The sequence below is a fragment of the Macrobrachium rosenbergii genome, chromosome 13 (assembly GCF_040412425.1).
Source record: "Macrobrachium rosenbergii isolate ZJJX-2024 chromosome 13, ASM4041242v1, whole genome shotgun sequence".
Lineage (NCBI taxonomy): Eukaryota > Metazoa > Arthropoda > Malacostraca > Decapoda > Palaemonidae > Macrobrachium > Macrobrachium rosenbergii.
Window position 1 is genome coordinate 59140169 of NC_089753.1, and position 19050 is coordinate 59159218.

Below are 19050 nucleotides of genomic sequence, written 5' to 3' on the forward strand. Positions count from 1 at the left end.
AAGAATTCTCAATTCCTCTTTCAAGTCTTCCTTGCTTTGTCAGTTTTCCAACAAAAAGAACTGAAGAGGCCTGAGATGCAGACTCCCCAGAAAACAAACTTCTCCAGCGAGGAAATGGTCCCCAGCAGACTCATTCCTTCCTTCACCTAGCATGTTTCCTTTTCCAAGAAGGCCGAAACTTTTTCGTACATAGAAGTTGCCGTTCTTGCGACGGAGACGCTATAAAAGCCGCTGAATAGATCTGAATTCCCAGACACAATGGACAGTGAGGGGATCAGCTGCGACTTCTCCACAGACCAGAAGTCCCAGGGACTTCACGAGTTGCAGAGTCAACTGAAGGTCCTCCAGATACCTTCGCTTCGACGACGCTCGAATCAACCAGTCGTCCAAGTAGAGTGAGATCCTGACGTGCGACAGATGCAACTGCATCGCAACGTTTTTCATGAGACGTAAACACCCTAGGAGCAAAATGTGACGCCAACAGCATCTGGTGTTCCCAGGCGGTCAACCATCCAAGTACTGACCAGACCCAACGTTGCTTAACTTCGCTGATCGGACGAGAAGCGGTGTTTTCAACGTGGTATGGTCGTTGTGCAGAGTCCAAAGCAGAGAGCCCTGAACTGGTACGTCTAGTCCCCAAGACAACCTGAGATACTTCACCGAACGTGGATGAATTGGGGCGTGAAGATAAGTATCTTGGAGATCCAAAGATACCATCCAATCCCCCGGGATGAAGGGCTCCTAGTATTGACTGCGAGGTCTCCATCTTGAACTTTTCCTTCCGGACCAAGTTGTTCGACCTGTTGACGTCCAAGACGGGTCTCCAGCCTACTGAAAGTTTTGGGACTAGAAACAATCTGTAGTAAAATCCGGGAACACTGAGTCCAATATCTGTTCCACTGCTCTCCGCTCGAACATCTGTTCGAGCAGGTCAAACAATTTTCTGTTTGACAGGAAGGCAGTTGGGAAACAAAAAACAAAAGAGGAGACAGGAAGGGAATCAAGTAACCTCTCTCTAACAGTAGGAGGGACCAAACGTCTGCCCTCACTCTTTCCAGGCTTGTGCAAAATGAAGCCTGGTTGCAAAGGAGTCTGGAGATGAAAGGAGTCACTTGCTACCTCTCTTGGAAGTGACATTCCTTCGGGAAAAAAACTTTCTCTCGTGGTGCGGGTCTCGTGTTGCTTCCCATGGAAGCCCCTTTGTTATGCAAACATTTAGCTTTCGTTTACTTTTTGTATCTGAGATCGGTGCAATCGTTATGAAGGAGATGCAGTTTGAATGTCGATAACTTTAGTTTTGAGAAAAACGATATTTTTGCTTCTCTGTGTATTTATTTGCTTGCTGTTACACAGTTTGATGTTTTTATGACATAATGAAAAAAAAAATAGACCTGCAAAGTAATATAACTTCGCTAAATGAAGCTAAATGAAGCGAGTGTCAAAACACGGCTGAGGATGGCCAGCGAGACGTTTTACTTAGTCAAGCTCTGAGCTGCTACTGACTGACTGCCACTGACTGCCCTGCGGCATTCCTGTCTTTCGCTGATGCGCATACTATGTCCACAGGTTGCCATAGATCGCATTAGATATTATTTCATAGCTAAAAGGAAATTACCACCGATATACTGACAATATCATTACATTATATGAAAAATGTAATTTGACTATGATAGGTTACTGTTTTGTTTATAACTTCTAACTGTGGCGAACTTTTAAATAAAACTTTCTGAGAAGATAGTCAGGATATGTATGATGCCATATATAAAATATCCCAGAAAATTTTATTTCCGATTTTTTTCGTCAAACGCTCCCCTTAAGACAAAGACAACTGCGAAGGGTGGAGAGAGAGGAGCCGAAGGTTGAAAAGTCTCAGGAAACAGATCCCTAAGAAAAAGCCAGAGTCTGATAATCAGAGGAAGAAGAAGACGAAAGAAGTTTCTCTTCATACAAAGGCTGTGACGAAAGAGGATGTTCTTCCGCAGCTGGAGGGTCTTGAGTGAGTGGAGAAAGTAGTTCCGATTCAGTTCCGATTACGATCACGTAAGCGGGAACTCCCGCGAACGAAGAAGTCGTCAACTAGAGTACGTATAGTAAACATAAAAATGTGGAACATTTCACGATTAGCGTGTCATCCTTGCGCAAGAGCCATGCTAATCTTCTCTGTATCGTTCCAATTTTAGTATATGTACTGCCGAAGCAAGTACTGGCTAAATTAAGAAGGACATCAAATGTTGAAGCGGGTAGTTGTGCGACATGATGAACAACTGGAGCGGTGTCAACACAAGACTTGAAGCTATACGGCGAAGCGAGCGCGGAGCGTCATGGCGTGACGCGCGAGAGGCTCCGTGGCAAGTACTAGAAGAGAGTCACAGCGTGGCGCCGCGCGGCGTCATGGCTAAGCGCGCGCCGAGCGTCAAGGTGAGGAGGCGTGAAGCGGAGAAGCGCACGAAGAGCAAGACGCGCTCCTGGCGCGAGACAAGAGAAAAGGCCAACACCTCAACTCGGGAAGACGAAGAAAGCCACTAAACACTCTCTAGAAGACAGACGAGAAGCCCCAAAACATTCCAGACGAGGAAGAGAAACAGGAGACGAAGGTGAAAGTCTGTACCTCTTAACAGGCAGATTCGAATCTTGAAAGGTTCATGAGAGCATCCAGCTGTTGTTGCAAACCCAACAAAATCTTACGCGCGTTGGAGAAGCCACTCTCTCGGGAGAAGGGCTGAACCTGAGAGAAGGAAAGGGGCGAGAGACGTATACTTCCTTCCACAGGGGAAGAAGCTCTAGCCCTTGCCTTAGCGCGACAGGGGGGTCGAGTAGAGTGATCATTCGAAAAACACTTTATTCTCTTCTGCAGAGGAATATCCACGCAACTTTCGGGAAGAGTACAAACGTTCAGAGGAAGAGGACGTGAAGCGCCCTCTCCTCTAAGCTTCTCTTAAGAGGGCGAGAGTCCAACCGAGAGCTCCAACCCCGTGGCGGGGAGGACGTGTCGGAGGACGAGAAGCAATCCTTCAGGATGCGTGCCTGAGCACGATCCCTGGCAGCCTGGGTAGCGTCATCAGGACCTGCCGAAGGGACGCCAGATCGGTGGGAAGCCCCCGTAACCCTCATGCGGCTTTCGACATGCCCCCTCCCTGGTCCTGGGAGTTCGACAGAGGTCCAGGCCTAGAGGCATTATAGGGCCGATCTGACGCCCCCTCCACAACACTAGGGGCACTAGCACTAACACTATGCGTTTGAATTGCATTCACTTTAGTTTCAAGAGCACGCATTGACTCCACACGAGAGCCAGGGAATTACCTTCTGCAGCAACAAACTACAGGGTTATAATAAATTACTACAGGGTTACTAGTAGGAGAAAACCTGACTGTCCAACTAAGGATGCACTCTAGGAGGAAGATTTCCTCAGCCTATCACGCTCCAATTTAAGCATATAGGCTTCATATTCTTCCACTCACCCTCAGACAATCCCACACATTCATTACCGATTATCATAGAGCATTGAACACCCTTACATATCATACATAAAGAGTGAGGAACTATCAAAGTCTTCGATAGCCTCACCTTACATTCACCCAAGCTACAGACTCAATAGCTAGAGGTAAGACATCTTAATTATAAGAAAAGTCAAAAGCAAAATAAAAACGGTCCACAAAGAGCGTATGCCAAGTCACAGATCCAGTTGAATACCAAAAACAACCAAAATACTTAAGTGACAACAAATTTCGAAACCAAATGGCGGAGGAACTGACAACAGGTGTTGACAGTCCGGCGACAGAGAAAATCTGAATAGAAAATGGGAATGGTTCCTGATACCCGCCTCCCAGCGGCGGGAATGGGTACTAACCACCTGCCCGACCACTCGTGTGCCGCGAAATTTGAAATTTGTCGGACCTTCGGAGAATACAGCTATATATATATCTGGCAGGTAAGTCTCATGAACAAAATAACAGGTTCAGCACTCAGATTGAAAGACTCAAGAAGTGCACTTGAAGCAATAGGATCATTTAAATCAAATAATACTTGTCCAAAATATCCAATTGGGAAATTCATCTGATTAATTACAAATGGCCTTCAAGTTCAAATTTGTTGGGCCCATGTAGGCATTGGGGTAATGAGAAAGCAGATAAAGCTGCTAAATTGGTTTTGTACAATCCCCCAACTACTACGAAAGCCCCCATATCAGACTGGCTAGCATCAGTTAAACCCTTAATTTATAGGGATTGGCATTTAAAATGATTTCATACCCTCAAACCAAACTTAAAACAAATTAAGAACGAAAAAAAAAAAGTGGCATTCTTTACCAAAAGCAAAGAATTAATGAGGTTATTTTGCAAGACTCAGAATGATATTCATAGTGATGTAAAGTCAAACCCAATCCTAAGAAAGATGTAACATCCCAATAACAATCAAACATATTGACTGACTGTCCCAGAAAGCATTATGCAAGAAATACTTATTTACAAAATGAATCAATAAAGGATATTCTAGCAGAAGGTAATAACTTTTTCAATTAATAATATATTCTTCTTAAACAAAATTAAATTGATAAGTAAAAATAATCACCTTTTTTCCCCCTCCCTTTTTGCAGAGAAATGCTTTTTTATTATTTATTTATTTATTTAACTACTTAATTTTTATGTACTCTTTCCCCCTTCTTTTTCCAGCCCCAGAAGAACCTAAAAGAGTTCAGAGGCCTGGTTAAACAAATCATTTATATTAACTAGTGTAGTGTTGTTCAATGTAGAAGTAATGACACTACACTAGTCAAAATTCTTTTGTTTTGTGTTACACGACAGAGGGGAAAAAACAAACCTGGACATAGGTTTTAAGAATAAGATGGTCAACTCTTACTTTCAACATCCCTCCTACAGAACCAAGTGACAATGATGGTCCTGGATTACTTACAAGTTTAATGAACATTAGCTGTAAGTCATAATCTGTTAAGCTGAGGCCTGTATTGTAACTGGGTCTGATTATTCTAACAAAATCCCCACTGAGGACTTAACAAAGAAAGCCCTTGCCACTTATAAAACATCCTTCAGGCTAAAATTCTACAAGTAGTAAGTGCCTATTTCATCTTCTGACAGACAAGCCTGCAAATTCAAGTATCATCCCCGCAACACTAGATAAGAATGAGGAGTTAGGGAAGTCAACTGAAAATCATATTGCACAGAGACTGAGCCAGGTGAAGCAACAGATCCTTGGCCTTTGGCATACTGTCGAGAGTTGGCCAACTTGAAGAGCAGGAAAAAGTCAAGAAGTAAAATTCCAGTGAATTACCGCCTCGTCCATTTCTTTCTCTCTACTCTTCCTCGCTAAACTCCCACTGGCACCAAAAACCCTTAATGAAATGAGTTAAAACTTCACAAACTCCCCCAAAACTGGGGCCAAAAAACACTAAGCTGGGGCCAAAAACACTAAGCTGGGGCCAAAAACACACTAGCTGGGGCCTCAAGTTCTCTAAGATAAAAATTTCAGCAATCTAAACTGAGACTCTGTTTCAGCATGTCTAAAGCATTTGTCAGCCTAAGTTCTCACTTCACAGGAAAGAGAAAAGGAAACTGAATCTTCTGCTGAAGACGGTTTAAGCACCTGTATTGCAAGAGTCAGTGCTCTGCAACTTACTAAAAAACCAGAGATCAAGCCCCACCGGACCTAAAGGGAGCTTTGTGTGCCCAAGTACAAGAAAACTTACGAAACCCGCTCTAACTGAAGGAGAAAGCTTGGGTTCTCTTTCTCCAAACACTTAAAGGCTGCCAAAATACCTGAAGACAAACCGAGACCTATTCACTATGTGATCTTCTTTAACTAAATGAGGATACAGTGAAGCGCAACACTCAGGAAAATGCCAATCAAACCGAAGGAAATCCTCCGATTTTAACTCTTCTTCCGCCAGCTGGCAACAGGAAGCAGAGCTGCCATTTCAGTGCTTTTCGCACTAGATCTAGCACATTTCTGGACAGTCTAGCATGTTTTTTTTCCTATCTGGCACAGCCGTGCTATTTGACGCCTTTTAGACAAATCTAGTGCAAAATATAAAGCTTTTCCAGCTAATAACATATAATAAGATACACTGGTTGCTTTCAGAGTCTTCTGCCCTACTGTATCGAAACAATTTCCACATTGTCATTGTTATAATATAGGGGATTATTCTCTCTCTTTTTCCCATACTATGCTGTAGAGTCGTAGGCTACTGTAAGATAAAGTCAAAAGATTGGCTCTGTTGATGAGGGTACTAATCTTGAACAGATGGCCATAGGAGGAGACAGTCAAGAGCTTAACTCCATGGGAGGAGAAAGGCAAGGGATTACCTACTTTGGTGTAGGATTAACGAAGCTTTTAATCCGACTCAAAACCTATTTTATCAGACAAGATGTGACGCTAAAACAATAAAAGCAAACATTAGGTTATAGAGATACTTTTACTATACTGTACTATTTACTTAGAATTTTCTCTTCAAATAAGAACTGAAGTTATGTATTATCTGCATGTATGCATCCAACACTTTATGCGCTTCTGTTTCTTCTTATGGTAATTTAATTTCATTTAATCAATTGCTCTCTTTATTGCTTACTTTGTCCATATAAACAAGCACAGAATCTACATACCTGCAGGATTTTTCTGACCTTCCTAACTCTACTTCTTTTCCATTCACATTGGCATTCATTAATAGTGACCCTTCAAAAAACTAATTAGTGTAAAAAGAGACAGCCTACTCTGCATTTCTCCATTCTGCTCCTTTATCATACTTCAAACACTGCCATTTTCCTTACAAAGATTATGAGTAGGAAATCACACAGCCAATGCTTTTGAGATGAATGGCTTAAGGATTCCAGATTTAAAGATTGGCTCAAAAGAGTAGAGAGCGATGACATGAAAGGATTTTGCAAATACTGCAAGTGTATGTTTGCCCCTAAATTAAGTGACATGGAGAGACATCATCAGACAAACAAACATATAAGAAGGCAGAGGAACTGTTTAGTGCACATTATCGGGGGTAATCCCTTTCAAGAAAATTACTCAAGAGTCACGATCAACAGAAGGTGCCCTTTCTCTCTCTATTCCAAGTCATTACTCAGAGTGATAAACCATTTCACTGATTCATGTAAAAAATATTTCTCAGACAGCAAAGGTTGTAATGACATCCAGCTGCATAAATCTAAGTGTAGTGCCACAATATGCAATGTCATTGCACCACATTTCACAGAAGATCTAAAATGTGATACAGGGAACAGAAATTATAGCTTGACTATTGATGAAAGCATTGATGATTTGTCAATTACAAAACTGTTAAGTGTTGTAATAAGATATTATTCAGAAAACAATAGGAAATTTGTGGTAAAATTTCTTGCAATGGTTGAAATAAAAGAACACAATGCCGATGCAATTTGTTGCGCTCTAAAGAAGTGTCTCAGTGATAAAGATTAGACAAAAAAGTTGTTTACTATTGGTACTGACCATGCATCTGTAATGACTTGCATAAATAGTGGTGTTTATGCTAAGCTGAAAAGTGAAGTACCGAACGTGTTTCTAATCAAGTGTGTGTGCCATTCATTACTATTAGCAGTGTCACATGCAACTTCTGAATGTCTGACATGCGACACAGAATTTCTCGTTAAAGAAACTTACAATTAGTTTGCATATTCATCTGTTTGGCAAGTGTGGTAATTATTGTACACTGCGACACTAGCGTAACTGTTTTCATGCTTGGTATCACTGTGTACCGTTAGTTACAGTCGCACCACAGGCGAGTGTAGTTCCCCTCTTGCAGTTCCTCTGTTGATGTGTAAGTTTACGTGTGTTTATTTCGTTCTGTTATGTTTTGTCATAAGTTGTTTATGTTGTATGTGTTGTATGACTAACGCTAGATATTTTGTCTGTTTATGTTATAGATCTGAGAGCCGGTATTTTGTTGAATAAAGCTTGTAGTTTGCTACCAAGTGTTTCAGTCTTATAACAATTTATTCAACATAATACTCGTCATGGCTAAGCTGCTTAAGCCATGTCGACTGGACACAGATCCCAGCTCTCCACGGCGGCCAAGGAGTGGAAACACTGGCACCGAACCTTTCAAAACTTCATAGAGGAGAGTGAGAGGCCGCACCCAACAAAGCTGAGGGCTCTAGTGAACTGTGTATCCCGAGTGTGTACGAACTCATTGAAGACAGTGTTACGTATGAAGGTGCCGTTGCAAAACTAGAGAGTGTTTACGTCAAGTTACAGAACGAGATTTTTGCAAGGCATGTTTTGGCAACCCGACGACAGCAGTCAGGTGAATCCCTTGATGAATTTCTGATAGAGTTACATAAACTAAGCAAGGATTGTAACTTTAAGGCAAGTCACAGCTGAACAATACCGGGAGGAGATGGTACGTGATGCCTCAGCATTTATTCGTCAGCGCCTGCTAGAAAACAAGTCCTTGGATCTGGAGGCGGGGTACAGTCAGGCCCGTACATTGGATCTTGCCCAGCGTAATGCTGATTCCTACACGTCTTACTTGCCTGTTCCTCATGCAGCTGCTTTAGTTCCAGGACAGCAAGGACAGCCTTGTGATGACCAACAACTGCAGTCAACGAAAGAAGATCACCTGTGGACTCGACTGTTGCTGCTGCACATTCGTCAAAGAAGAAATGCTATTTTTGTGGCAATACATTCCACATTACAGGTAGGGGTAGTTGTCCTGCACGTGCTGTTACACGCAACAACTGTGGTAAGACAGGTCATTTTGCCAAAGTCTGTAGATCCAAGGCTAAGACTTCTGACAGCACTACTGCTACACTGTATAACCCCACTCTGCTCACACTTGCTGCCACTTTTCCAAAGAACCTTTCACATGCAGCTACAGACATCACTGTCAATGGTCATTCACTGAAAGCATTAACTGACTCTTGCAGTTCGGATAGTTTCATAAGTGAGAAAGTGGCACAGAAACTAAAGCTGACAGTAGTTCCTGCAAGCAAGGAGATTTCAATGGCATCAGCATCTTTGAATACTAGCTCCCCTGGGTATGTTATGGTAGACTTGGGTCATGTCAATCAGAATTATCCATGTGTTCAGCTGGGGTTTTAAAGGATTTATGTTGTGATGTGATCTTGGTCATGATTTTCAAAAGCAGCACAAGAGTGTAACTTTTCAGTATGGGGAAATAAACCAAGTTTAAGGGTAACTAGTAACTGTGCCTTTAGCAACAACTGATATTGAGGAGCCTTCACTGTTTCCGAACTTGCCCCAACAGTGTAAAGCAACTGCAGTTAAATCCAGACACTATAGTGAAGATGATCAGTTGTTTATAAGTGACCAGTTATCACGCTTGTTATCTGAAGGTATCATTGAACCAAGCATATCCCCATGGAGAGCACAGGTCGTAGTTGTAAAAGATCCACTTGACAGGCACAAAAAGACTTTGTATTGATTATTCTCAAACCATCAACCAGTACACAGAACTAGATGCATATCCCCTTCCAAGGATAGAGGACATGGTGCACAGTCTTGCAAAGTACAAGGTGTTTTCCACATTTGACTTGAAGAGTGCATACCACCAAATTAGCATTAAAGAGAGTGAGAGGAAGTACTGTACACTGCTTTTGAGGGTGCAGGGAAATTATATCAGTTTTGCAGAGTTCCATTTGGTGTCACTAATGGAGTAGCAGTATTTCAGAGAGCTTTGGATAAGTTAGATGAAGATGAGGGTCTTAAAGATACTTTCCCATATCGAGATAATATTACTGTAGCTGGATCAACTCAGGAGGAACATGATAGCAATGTTAAGAAATTTTTGGAGGTTATTCAGAAACGGAAGCTTACCCTCAATGAATCTAAATCAGTTATGTCTGTGCCTACAATCAATGTTCTTGGGTATTGTGTTGGTAATAATGTCATAAGGCCTGACCCTGACAGATTATGTCCTCTCCAGGAATTACCACCTCCCACAAATATAGGTCTTTTGAAGAGTTCAAGGGTTGTTTGCATATTATGCTAAATGGATTCCTGGCTTCTCCGATAAAATCCAACCCTTGATAAACACAAAAACTTTTCCATTGAGTGAATCAGCACTAGCTGCCTTTAACACTTTGAAAAAGCAGCTTACGGGTGCTTCTCTAAGGTCTGTGGATGAGAGCCTCCTTTTGTTGTGGAGTGTGATGCTTCAGAGGTCGCTATCTCAGCAGTATTGAACCAGGTGGCAGGCCAGTAGCCTTCATGTCAAGAACGCTTCAGGAAGTGAGTTGCATTATCCTGCTGTAGAAAAGGAGGCTACAGCTATTATTGAAGCAGTTCGCAAGTGGAGTCATTTCTTAGCCAGAAGACATTTTACTCTGATTACTGATCAGCGCTCTGTGATGTTCATGATAGATAACAGAAAAAGAACCAAGATAAAGAATAACAAGATACAAGAGTGGAGGCTTGAGCTGGCACCACTCAGTTATACGATACAATATCGTCCCGGGAAACAGAATGTTGTGCCGGATACCTTGTCTCGTGCATACTGCTGTTCTGTTTTCCCAATGTTGAAGCTTACAGACATTCATGAAAATCTTTGTCACCCTGGGGTAACTCGGCTTTTGCATTTTGTGCGATCTAAAACCTCCCTTTCTCAACAGATGATGTGAAAAAGGTGTGTGCTTCTTGTAAAGTCTGTGCACAGCAAAACCACAATTCCATCGTTCAGCACATGGGGTCCTCATTAAAGCCACACAGCCGATGGAACGCCTCAGTATTGATTTCAAGGACCTTTGCCTTCCACCACAAACAATAAGTACATACTTACAGTTGTTGATGAATACTGTGTTTTCCTTTTGCATTTCCTTGTTCAAATATGAATTCAAAAACAGTAATCAAATGTCTTGAGTCTATCTTCAGTCTTTGTGGAATGCCAAGTTTCATCCATTCAGATCAAGGTTCTTCTTTCATTTCTCAAGAACTGAAGATGTACCTTTCTCAGAAGGAGTTACAACAAGTAAAACAACACCTTATCACCCAATAGGTAATGGTCAGGTTGAGAGGTACAACGGAATTATTTGGAAGGCTGTTTGTTTAACACTTGAATCTCATGGTTTGAAGAACCAACACTGGGAGATGGTGCTTCCCGAGGTTTTGCATTCAATAAGATCACTCTTATGCACTGCAACCAATGAGACTCCACATGAGCGTTTCTTCAGGTTCCGACGACGTTCTAGTTTCGGAAATGGATTACCAACATGGCTTTTGAACCCTGGGCAAGTGTTATTGCTGCGGCATGTTAGGTCTAGCAAACACGAACCATTAACTGATCAGGTAGAACTTGTTGATGTGAACCCAATGTACGCAAGTGTCAAATATCCAGACGGGCGTGAGTCAACTATGTCTATCCGTGACTTAGCTCCAAGTCCTGAGAGTCCGACGACTCTTGCGCACCCGGATGAGGCACCAAGAAATATAGAGACTCCGGGTTCACCCACAACGCAAGATGTACAGCCTCATACTAATCATGACTCTCATTCATTCACTGAGCCCACTGAGTTAAGGAGGTCGACTCACGTGTCAAAGCCCCCCGATCGTTACGGATGGGACTAATCTGATATTTTTGACATGGTATCCATTTTGTTAATGTTGAATTTTTCTAGGAGGGGAGAATGTGGTAATTATTGTACACTGGCGACACTAGCGTAACTGTTTTCATGCTTGGTATCACTGTGTACCGTTAGTTACAGTCGCACCACAGGCGAGTGTAGTTCCCCTCTTGCAGTTCCTCTGTTGATGTGTAAGTTTACGTGTGTTTATTTTGTTCTGTTATGTTTGTCATAAGTTGTTTTATGTTGTATGTGTTGTATGACTAACGCTAGATATTTTGTCTGTTTATGTTATAGATCTGAGAGCCGGTATTTTGTTGAATAAAGCTTGTAGTTTGCTACCAAGTGTTTCAGTCTTATAACAGCAAGGCAGATATAGTATAAGGATCTATATTCATGTTTAAATGATGGACTGAAGCCACTAAAATTGATACAAGTGAGTCAAACATGTTGGATGTCTACTGAGGAAGCAACTGTTAGAATTATGTAACAGTAGGTTGAGTTGCAGGCTCATTTTGGGATGGCAAAGGGTAATGAAAAATGTCATACAGCTAATATGCTCCATTCAATGTACAGTGAAAGAAAAAATAATGTGTACTTAGTGTTTCTAAAATCAGTACTTGGGGAAGTCCAAAGAGTTGAAGCTTTTGAAGCAGAAGAAAGTGATCAATTTAAATGACCCGCCAATTCAGTAAATTTGTAAAGTCACCTACAGAGCCGTCAGCGGAGTCTCCATCGAACGTGTCATTCGCTAAGTCTCCGCCAAGCAAGTTTTCTTTGGTGGCATCCCATTTTCTTCGCCTATACAATTGGTCACGCCTAACGTGCCAGGTCACACGATTTCAATCATTTAAACTATGTATGTATTTGTTCACCTGTTGTCCATTGTGTATCTTGTATTTCTTCGTTCACAGGCATCAAGATTATATCCATATTGGAATTCCATCTGCTTTTATATTGTAAAGTGTACTTGCTCGCTGTATATTATTGTTAATTATTATCGACCTCAGGTCACACACAATCTCATTGTCTTTCGCGGCACGGCGCCAGTCTGCTGCTATATAAACTGCCTGGATCTTGAATAAAGCAGCAGTTCTCTTTTACCTGCTGGTTTTTTTGCACCTCTTACAAATTCACTGTGCTCAAAAATCCTAATTCCAAGGAGGAGAATTACAGATGATCTTGCTGTTGAAAATCATTTAGACCCAAATTCATAAGTAGGGTATGAATCTGAGACAGAAATTTGCAAAATCAATCCAACAAATGAGGAAAAATCCCACATCAGGGATTGTTGCATTAAGTTTTTAATTGAGCTGATTACAACTTCGACAGAGTTTACCTGAAAATGTACAGTATCTGTGTTACGTACGATGTCCTCTGTAAGTGTGAATGAGTGTTTAAAACCAGTGAAAAGAGACATCACTAATTTATCAAAGCTGTTAGTTAGTGATCCCACAGTCATAACAAATACTGAGTTTCAATGGAGAAGGCTTCAACATATAGAATGGTCAGAAACCAGTGAGAATCCTTTTTGGAGATCTTCTTAACTTAGCATTCCAATGCTGACACGGAAAGGACATTGAGCCATATGAATATTATCAAATTCAAAATTACGCAATAGAATGAATGTGAAAACTTTTAATTCAGTCCTTTCTGTGCACTAAGGATTGAGGAGAAATGGAAAATGTTGCAATGAGTATAAGCTACCTAAAAGTGTTGTCAATGCAATTGGAGAGACAGCAAAATACTGAAATCAAGATGAGCCTGGAACGTCCCTAGGGATGGGGATGGAGGCCTCAGCAATAGAGGTTGCATTAGGTAACCTTAATCTGTAAAGTCACCACATCGCCGTCAGCGGAGTCTCCGGATGCGTCATTCATTAAGTCTCTGCTGAGCAAGTTTTCTTTGGTGACTTCCCACTTTCTTCGCCACACAATTAAGCGCCTAACGTGCCAGGTCACGCATTTTCTACCATTTAAACTTTACACGATTTGTTCAACTGTCACAAATTATGTATCGTGTGTTTCTTTATTCGCAGGCATCAAGATTATATCCATATTGGAATTCTGTATGTTTTTGTATTGTAAATTGTACTTGCTCGCTGTATACTATTGTTAATTGTTTTGACCTCAGGTCACACTCAATCTCATTGTCTTCATGGTTCGGCGCCAATCGACCCCGCTATATAAACTGCCTGAATCTGTAATAAAGCAGCAGTAACTTTTACCTGCTCGTTTCTTTTGCACCTCTTACAAATCTATCAGATTTCTAGAAATAATTAATTTGTAAATTGGCTGAATTTATAAATACTGTATACACAAATGTTGAAAGATGATTCAATAAAGAACACATTTTACTATAGCATTATTTTCTTTTCCCCAGTATTCTTTGTATAAACACTTTTTCCTTGGTTGAAAAATAGAAAATTAAAACTTTGATATTCTAGAGATTTTTTGAGAATAACTAAATTGTGAATACTCAATTTTTTGCTTAGGTTATTCATGATATAAATATTTCACTGCGGCATGTTTCCTTTTCATCAGTATTTTGTTTATAAGCATTTTATCCTGAATTTTTGGTGAAAATTAGAAACTAAAGACTTTGATATTCCACAGTTTAGTCTGTTGGAATTGACAAACCAGAACAATTTCTTATCCACTCAATATAGTTAAAGTTAAAGTCCTCCTGGGCCTCGCGAGGCTCATAGGGCCGGCGCTGAACTCCAGTTTCTTAGGCTGACGGCCAGTGGGGAGATGTCCTGTTACCTAAGACACGTGACCAGCGTGTCGCAAGGCCCAATGTTTAACCCCCCCGAACCCGAGGGCAGGTACTGTACCTATTTTCTTACTAACCCTCTCAAGTTTTCAGAGCGCTAGGTTGGCGGGCCACCAGGTTTACACAATGGCACCATCCCCAAGCCACCAGTAAGCAGTGGGATATGAACGCCGGTCCTCTTGACTGGTGGGAGAGTTAAAAGTTAAGTATACCTTAGTTTTACCAGACCACTGAGCTGATTAACAGCACTTTACCACTGCACCACCTTGGCAATATAGAAATATGATTACTGTAAATAAAAATCAGACTTTCATTTATTTTATTCACTATTCTGTTTAAGAGAATTTTTATCTGAACCTTAGCTGAAAACTGGAAATTTAAGTCTATAATTTACTTTGGCTCCTTTTATAGCACTCCTAAGAAAGGATTCAGCGCATTTCTGGTGCATTTTGGAAGCTTCTGCAGTGCTTTTTCAAAATCAGATATGGCAACCCTGATAGGAGGAGACAACTGTCCCCTGGCACAGAAGGAGACAGCTGTCTCCTAGTGACACCTGGCGACAGGAGACAACAGCAGCTGAGCACCTGCCTCACACCCACAACTAAATGAAAGGTAGACAGGAAAATGCAGTCAAAGAGACTCAGCAAAGTGAAAGAAAACGAGGTGCCGAAAGAAAATGGGAAAGTTGGGAGGCGAGGGGGAGTGGAATTCCAACGACCCTCCCACCTCGTCCGAAAGTGTGTCAATAGACTTAAAAGCATTCCCATATGGTACATCCTTAGAAAGCTATGTAGCTAAAATAATATCTGGCTTGGAAATAACAGAAGATACTGTAACCATGGTAGATTGGGAAAGAAAACATTAACAGAGGCAAAAATAAGAGATCTGCCAATAGCCAAAGAATAGGCATGATAAAGAGCGAATAAGTGCCTTTCGATGGAGAAAGAGGAATAAGCTGGCAGACAAGGATTTAGAATGAGTAAAAGCTGAAGAGATTGGTTAAACGATTGATTGAAGCCCTATCAGTACTAGGTGCCAATGATGGCAGAAGTCGCATTCGTAGCAAAGATAACATTTACTAAAATGATCTTTAGGCTAACGCATTATAAGAGACTATGAACACAGGGGCGGCTCGTCAATAGGGACTGTGAGACTGCAGCCCCCCCAGTGGATTTCTAGGATTCACGAAAATAAAGTTAATTTATTGATGTTTGACTATCATTAACATGAAAACACCTATTCTCATATATTTATATGAAAAAATTACTGCAAAACAATGAGGAAGTACGTAAATTATTTACTATTTAATGATACAAAGCGGGGAGAAGGGAAGCTTCCTGGGCAGTATGGAGAGTGGACTGCCTCCATGCAGTCTTGTCTCAGACGTTGGTGTGACGGTTGTTGTGAATGGGTGTGGAGAGCGGGGAGAAGGGGGAGGCTTCCGGGTGGTGTGCAGAGTGTGGACTGCCTCCACGCAGTCTTGTCTCAGACGTTGGTGTGACGGTATGTATGTTTTTGCGTCGCTCTTATTTTTGATAGTGTTTAGCAATTTGCCAGGGATGATTTTAAAATATTATTGATCAGTGATGGCTTGTGCTCAATTTTAATTATCATAGATGTTGTAAGATCACAGAAACATCGTATAAAATAGTATTTATTCTTCTTTTCACAGGTAGGCCTAGCATTATTTTGCAAAATGGCACAAGAAGCAAAGACGGTTTCTTCATTGAAAGAACTCAATTTTTCACAATTAACACTTCAAGAGAAGGTAGCAATTAAACAAGCAGGTCGCCCATTACCAGACATTAAAATTGTACAAGAAGGAGTAAGCCACAACAAGAAGTATATTCGCAGTTTTAATTGTGATTGGTATCAAAGGAAAACATGGCTCTGTGGATGTGAAGTTAAGAATGCACTATTTTGCTTTCCATGTCTGTTGTTTGGAGGCGATTCAGTATGGTCCAAAGATGGTTTTCTATGCATAAAGAACTTGAAAGAAAAAACAGAGAAACACGAGAATTCCAGGAAGCATATTGATAATGTCATTTCTCTATCTGTTCTTGGGAGTGTAAATATTAAAGAAAGACTTAGTGAGGCATACAGACGTTCAGTGAATGCACATAATAAGAAGGTTACCAAGAATCGTGAAATTTTGTCCAAGATTATAGACTGCATAAAATTTTGTGGGCATTTTGAGCTACCTTTGCGTGGACATGATGAAACTGATGACTCTGCTAATCCAGGTGTATTTAGAGGACTGATAAATCATGCATCACAATTAGATCCAGACTTGCGGGCCCATTTAGACAGTAATGCAGTCTTCAAAGGTGTCTCCAAGACTATTCAGAATGAAATTCTCGATTGTCTGCTGCAAATCTATCGTGATCAGATCAGAAAAGAAATTAAAGAAGCTCCTTTTTGTTGCTGTTATGGCAGACGACACTACAGATGTTTCAGAACACACTCAAATGGTTATTGTTCTAAGATAATTGCTCAGTGAAGAGGTTGTTGAGAGATTTTGGAGATTTTTCACTCCAGAAAATCAAACCGTGGATGGGCTATCGAAATGCATCCTTCATCAGTTAAGCACAGTCCTTGAAGGGAATGCAGAGAAACTGATTGCTCAAACATTTGATGGTGCAAGTGTTATGAAAGGTAAGAAGGGGGGTGTTCAGGCTAAATCAAATCAGTGTACAACAACGCCCACTTCATTCACTGTTATGCCCACCAACTTAATCTTATTATGCAAAATGCTGCAAGTGTTACACGGGGTTCACGAATATTTTTCTCTAACCTTTCGGGCATAGCAGCATTTTTTTCAAGGTCACCTCTACGTTTAAATGTTCTTACAAAGCACATGACTAGCCGCATTCCACGCCCATCTTCTACAAGGTGGAACTTTCATAGTCGCACCGTCAACAAGGTTTATGAACATTTTGAACCCTTAAAAAAATGCATGGAGGAAATACAGAGTACATCAAATGCTACTATAACCATACGAGAAGCAACAGGTATTTTGAACACCCTGAATGATGAAAGTTTTAAGTTTTGGTTGGAGCTTTTCCACCAGCTAATGCCTCATGTAGAAGTGATTTTTCACCAAATGCAGTGTAGAGACATTGATGTGACTAAAGCGCATGAGTTTATTACAAACTTCAAAAGGGCCATTTCTAAAATAAGAAATTCTAAATACTGTGAAAATTCCACAAAAACACAAATGGCTGAAGCAAAAGAAGTGTGTGACAGTGTGCGCTGACATAGCTGAGAGATTTTCTTTCACTAAACAATTAGTAGCTGCTAAATTGTTCAACAAAGACTGTTTCACTAATTTCAAGCAAAAAGTTACTTTAGAAGAAGTTGAAGTAGCCACTGAAGCTTACCCCATGATTGCCAAAGAAAGACTTTTGACTGAACTTAGAGCATTCTATGACAGAAGTGATTTGCATGAGTTTTCCAAATTGAGTGAACTATTAAAGATTGTGAATGAAAATAATTTAGGTGATGTACTCTGTGAATTGACAAAACTTGTAAAAAATTCTTTGACAATTCCAATGACTACAGCAGAGCCCGAACGTTGTTTTTCAACACTGAAGAGGGTCAAAACTTTCTTAAGGAGCACTATGAAGCAGGAGAGGCTAAATGCACTTGCCATTATTTCAATAGAGAAGGTTTCAATCAATAATATGCCAGGACTAAATGAAAAAGTTATTGATCTGTTTGCACAAAAACAGGAACAGGAAAATGGACTTCCTTTTCAAATAGCTAAGCCTGCACTGAGGAAGTCAAGAATTTACTGGTAAGATAAGACCTAAATAATTAAATGATTATCTATCTATCTATGTCATCTATCTATCAATGGTATGTTAAACAATAACAATAAAAGCATTTAAGATTTTATTTATGTCTGAATGTGAGACAGCCCCCCCATCAATAACAGTCACGAGCCGCCACTGTATGAACATGAAAAACAGAGGCAGGTGACAGAGGGCACAGAAACATATTGCCCCGAGAACTGATGCAGTTCCCTAGCAGCGGACTTCTTCCTCTGAATCTAACCAATTCAGACAAACCTTGTATTGACCAAAATAAGGTTTATGTCCTGTTCTAAATTCTCAATATGCTTTTCCTGAACCGAAAGGGGAGTGGAAGGAGAAGCTCAAGAGGAAGCCTCAGTGCTAACTACTATAAAGCATTAGCAAAGGAAAAGCCTAGCCTGAGTATGGATAACTACAGAAGAAGGACCTGGAGAAGGGGGAGAAATGACAGGTTGATAACATGACCTAACTAACTGCTTCGCAATTTAACTCCTCCCCTTCTCTTCCTACACTACTACTCAAGCAGAAAGTCCGTCGAAAATCCCTACTTCCTACCATCTATTCTGAAGATCACACTTAAAACCATTCCAACTGGCATAAATAGTGTGTATCTCCTAAAAAATCAACATTCTGCTAACACAGTAATCATTCCTACAGAACCTGACGTTCTTAGCCTTGATTCCAGTGGAGGCATCCTGTATACAGTAGTACCGTGATAGCAGCAAAAAGCCATGAAATACCAACAAATGCCTATAGCCAATGGCAGCAAGGAGAATTCTGACAAGAGCTTAAACATTCAAAACACACCTGGTGGAGAACAGGTGAACTAGACAGTCATCCAGGGTAGCCATTCAATCTTTTGTTTGAATGCTGACTCTCCTATCGATGTGGAGATGTAAGCTAACTTTAAC

General features: G+C 40.9%; 1 protein-coding gene and 2 non-coding genes across 3 annotated transcripts; 1 reads left to right on the top strand and 2 right to left on the bottom strand.

Annotated features, from left to right (window-relative positions):
* Positions 1 to 475: 475 nt before the first annotated feature.
* LOC136845392 (5S ribosomal RNA) lies at positions 476 to 594 on the bottom strand. Its single transcript, XR_010855174.1, has one exon. It is a non-coding gene; the product is annotated as a 5S ribosomal RNA (ribosomal RNA).
* Positions 595 to 2098: 1504 nt separating this feature from the next.
* Positions 2099 to 2204, bottom strand: LOC136845379 (U6 spliceosomal RNA). Its single transcript, XR_010855162.1, has one exon. It is a non-coding gene; the product is annotated as a U6 spliceosomal RNA (small nuclear RNA).
* Positions 2205 to 8005: 5801 nt separating this feature from the next.
* On the top strand, positions 8006 to 11553 carry LOC136844825 (uncharacterized). The gene is made up of 7 exons (XM_067114060.1): positions 8006 to 8137; positions 8402 to 8668; positions 8827 to 9018; positions 9239 to 9408; positions 9622 to 9941; positions 10602 to 10714; positions 10861 to 11553. The coding sequence occupies exons 1-7, from the start codon at positions 8006 to 8008 to the stop codon at positions 11551 to 11553; spliced, it is 1887 nt and encodes a 628-aa protein (XP_066970161.1).
* The last annotated feature ends 7497 nt before the right edge of the window (positions 11554 to 19050 follow it).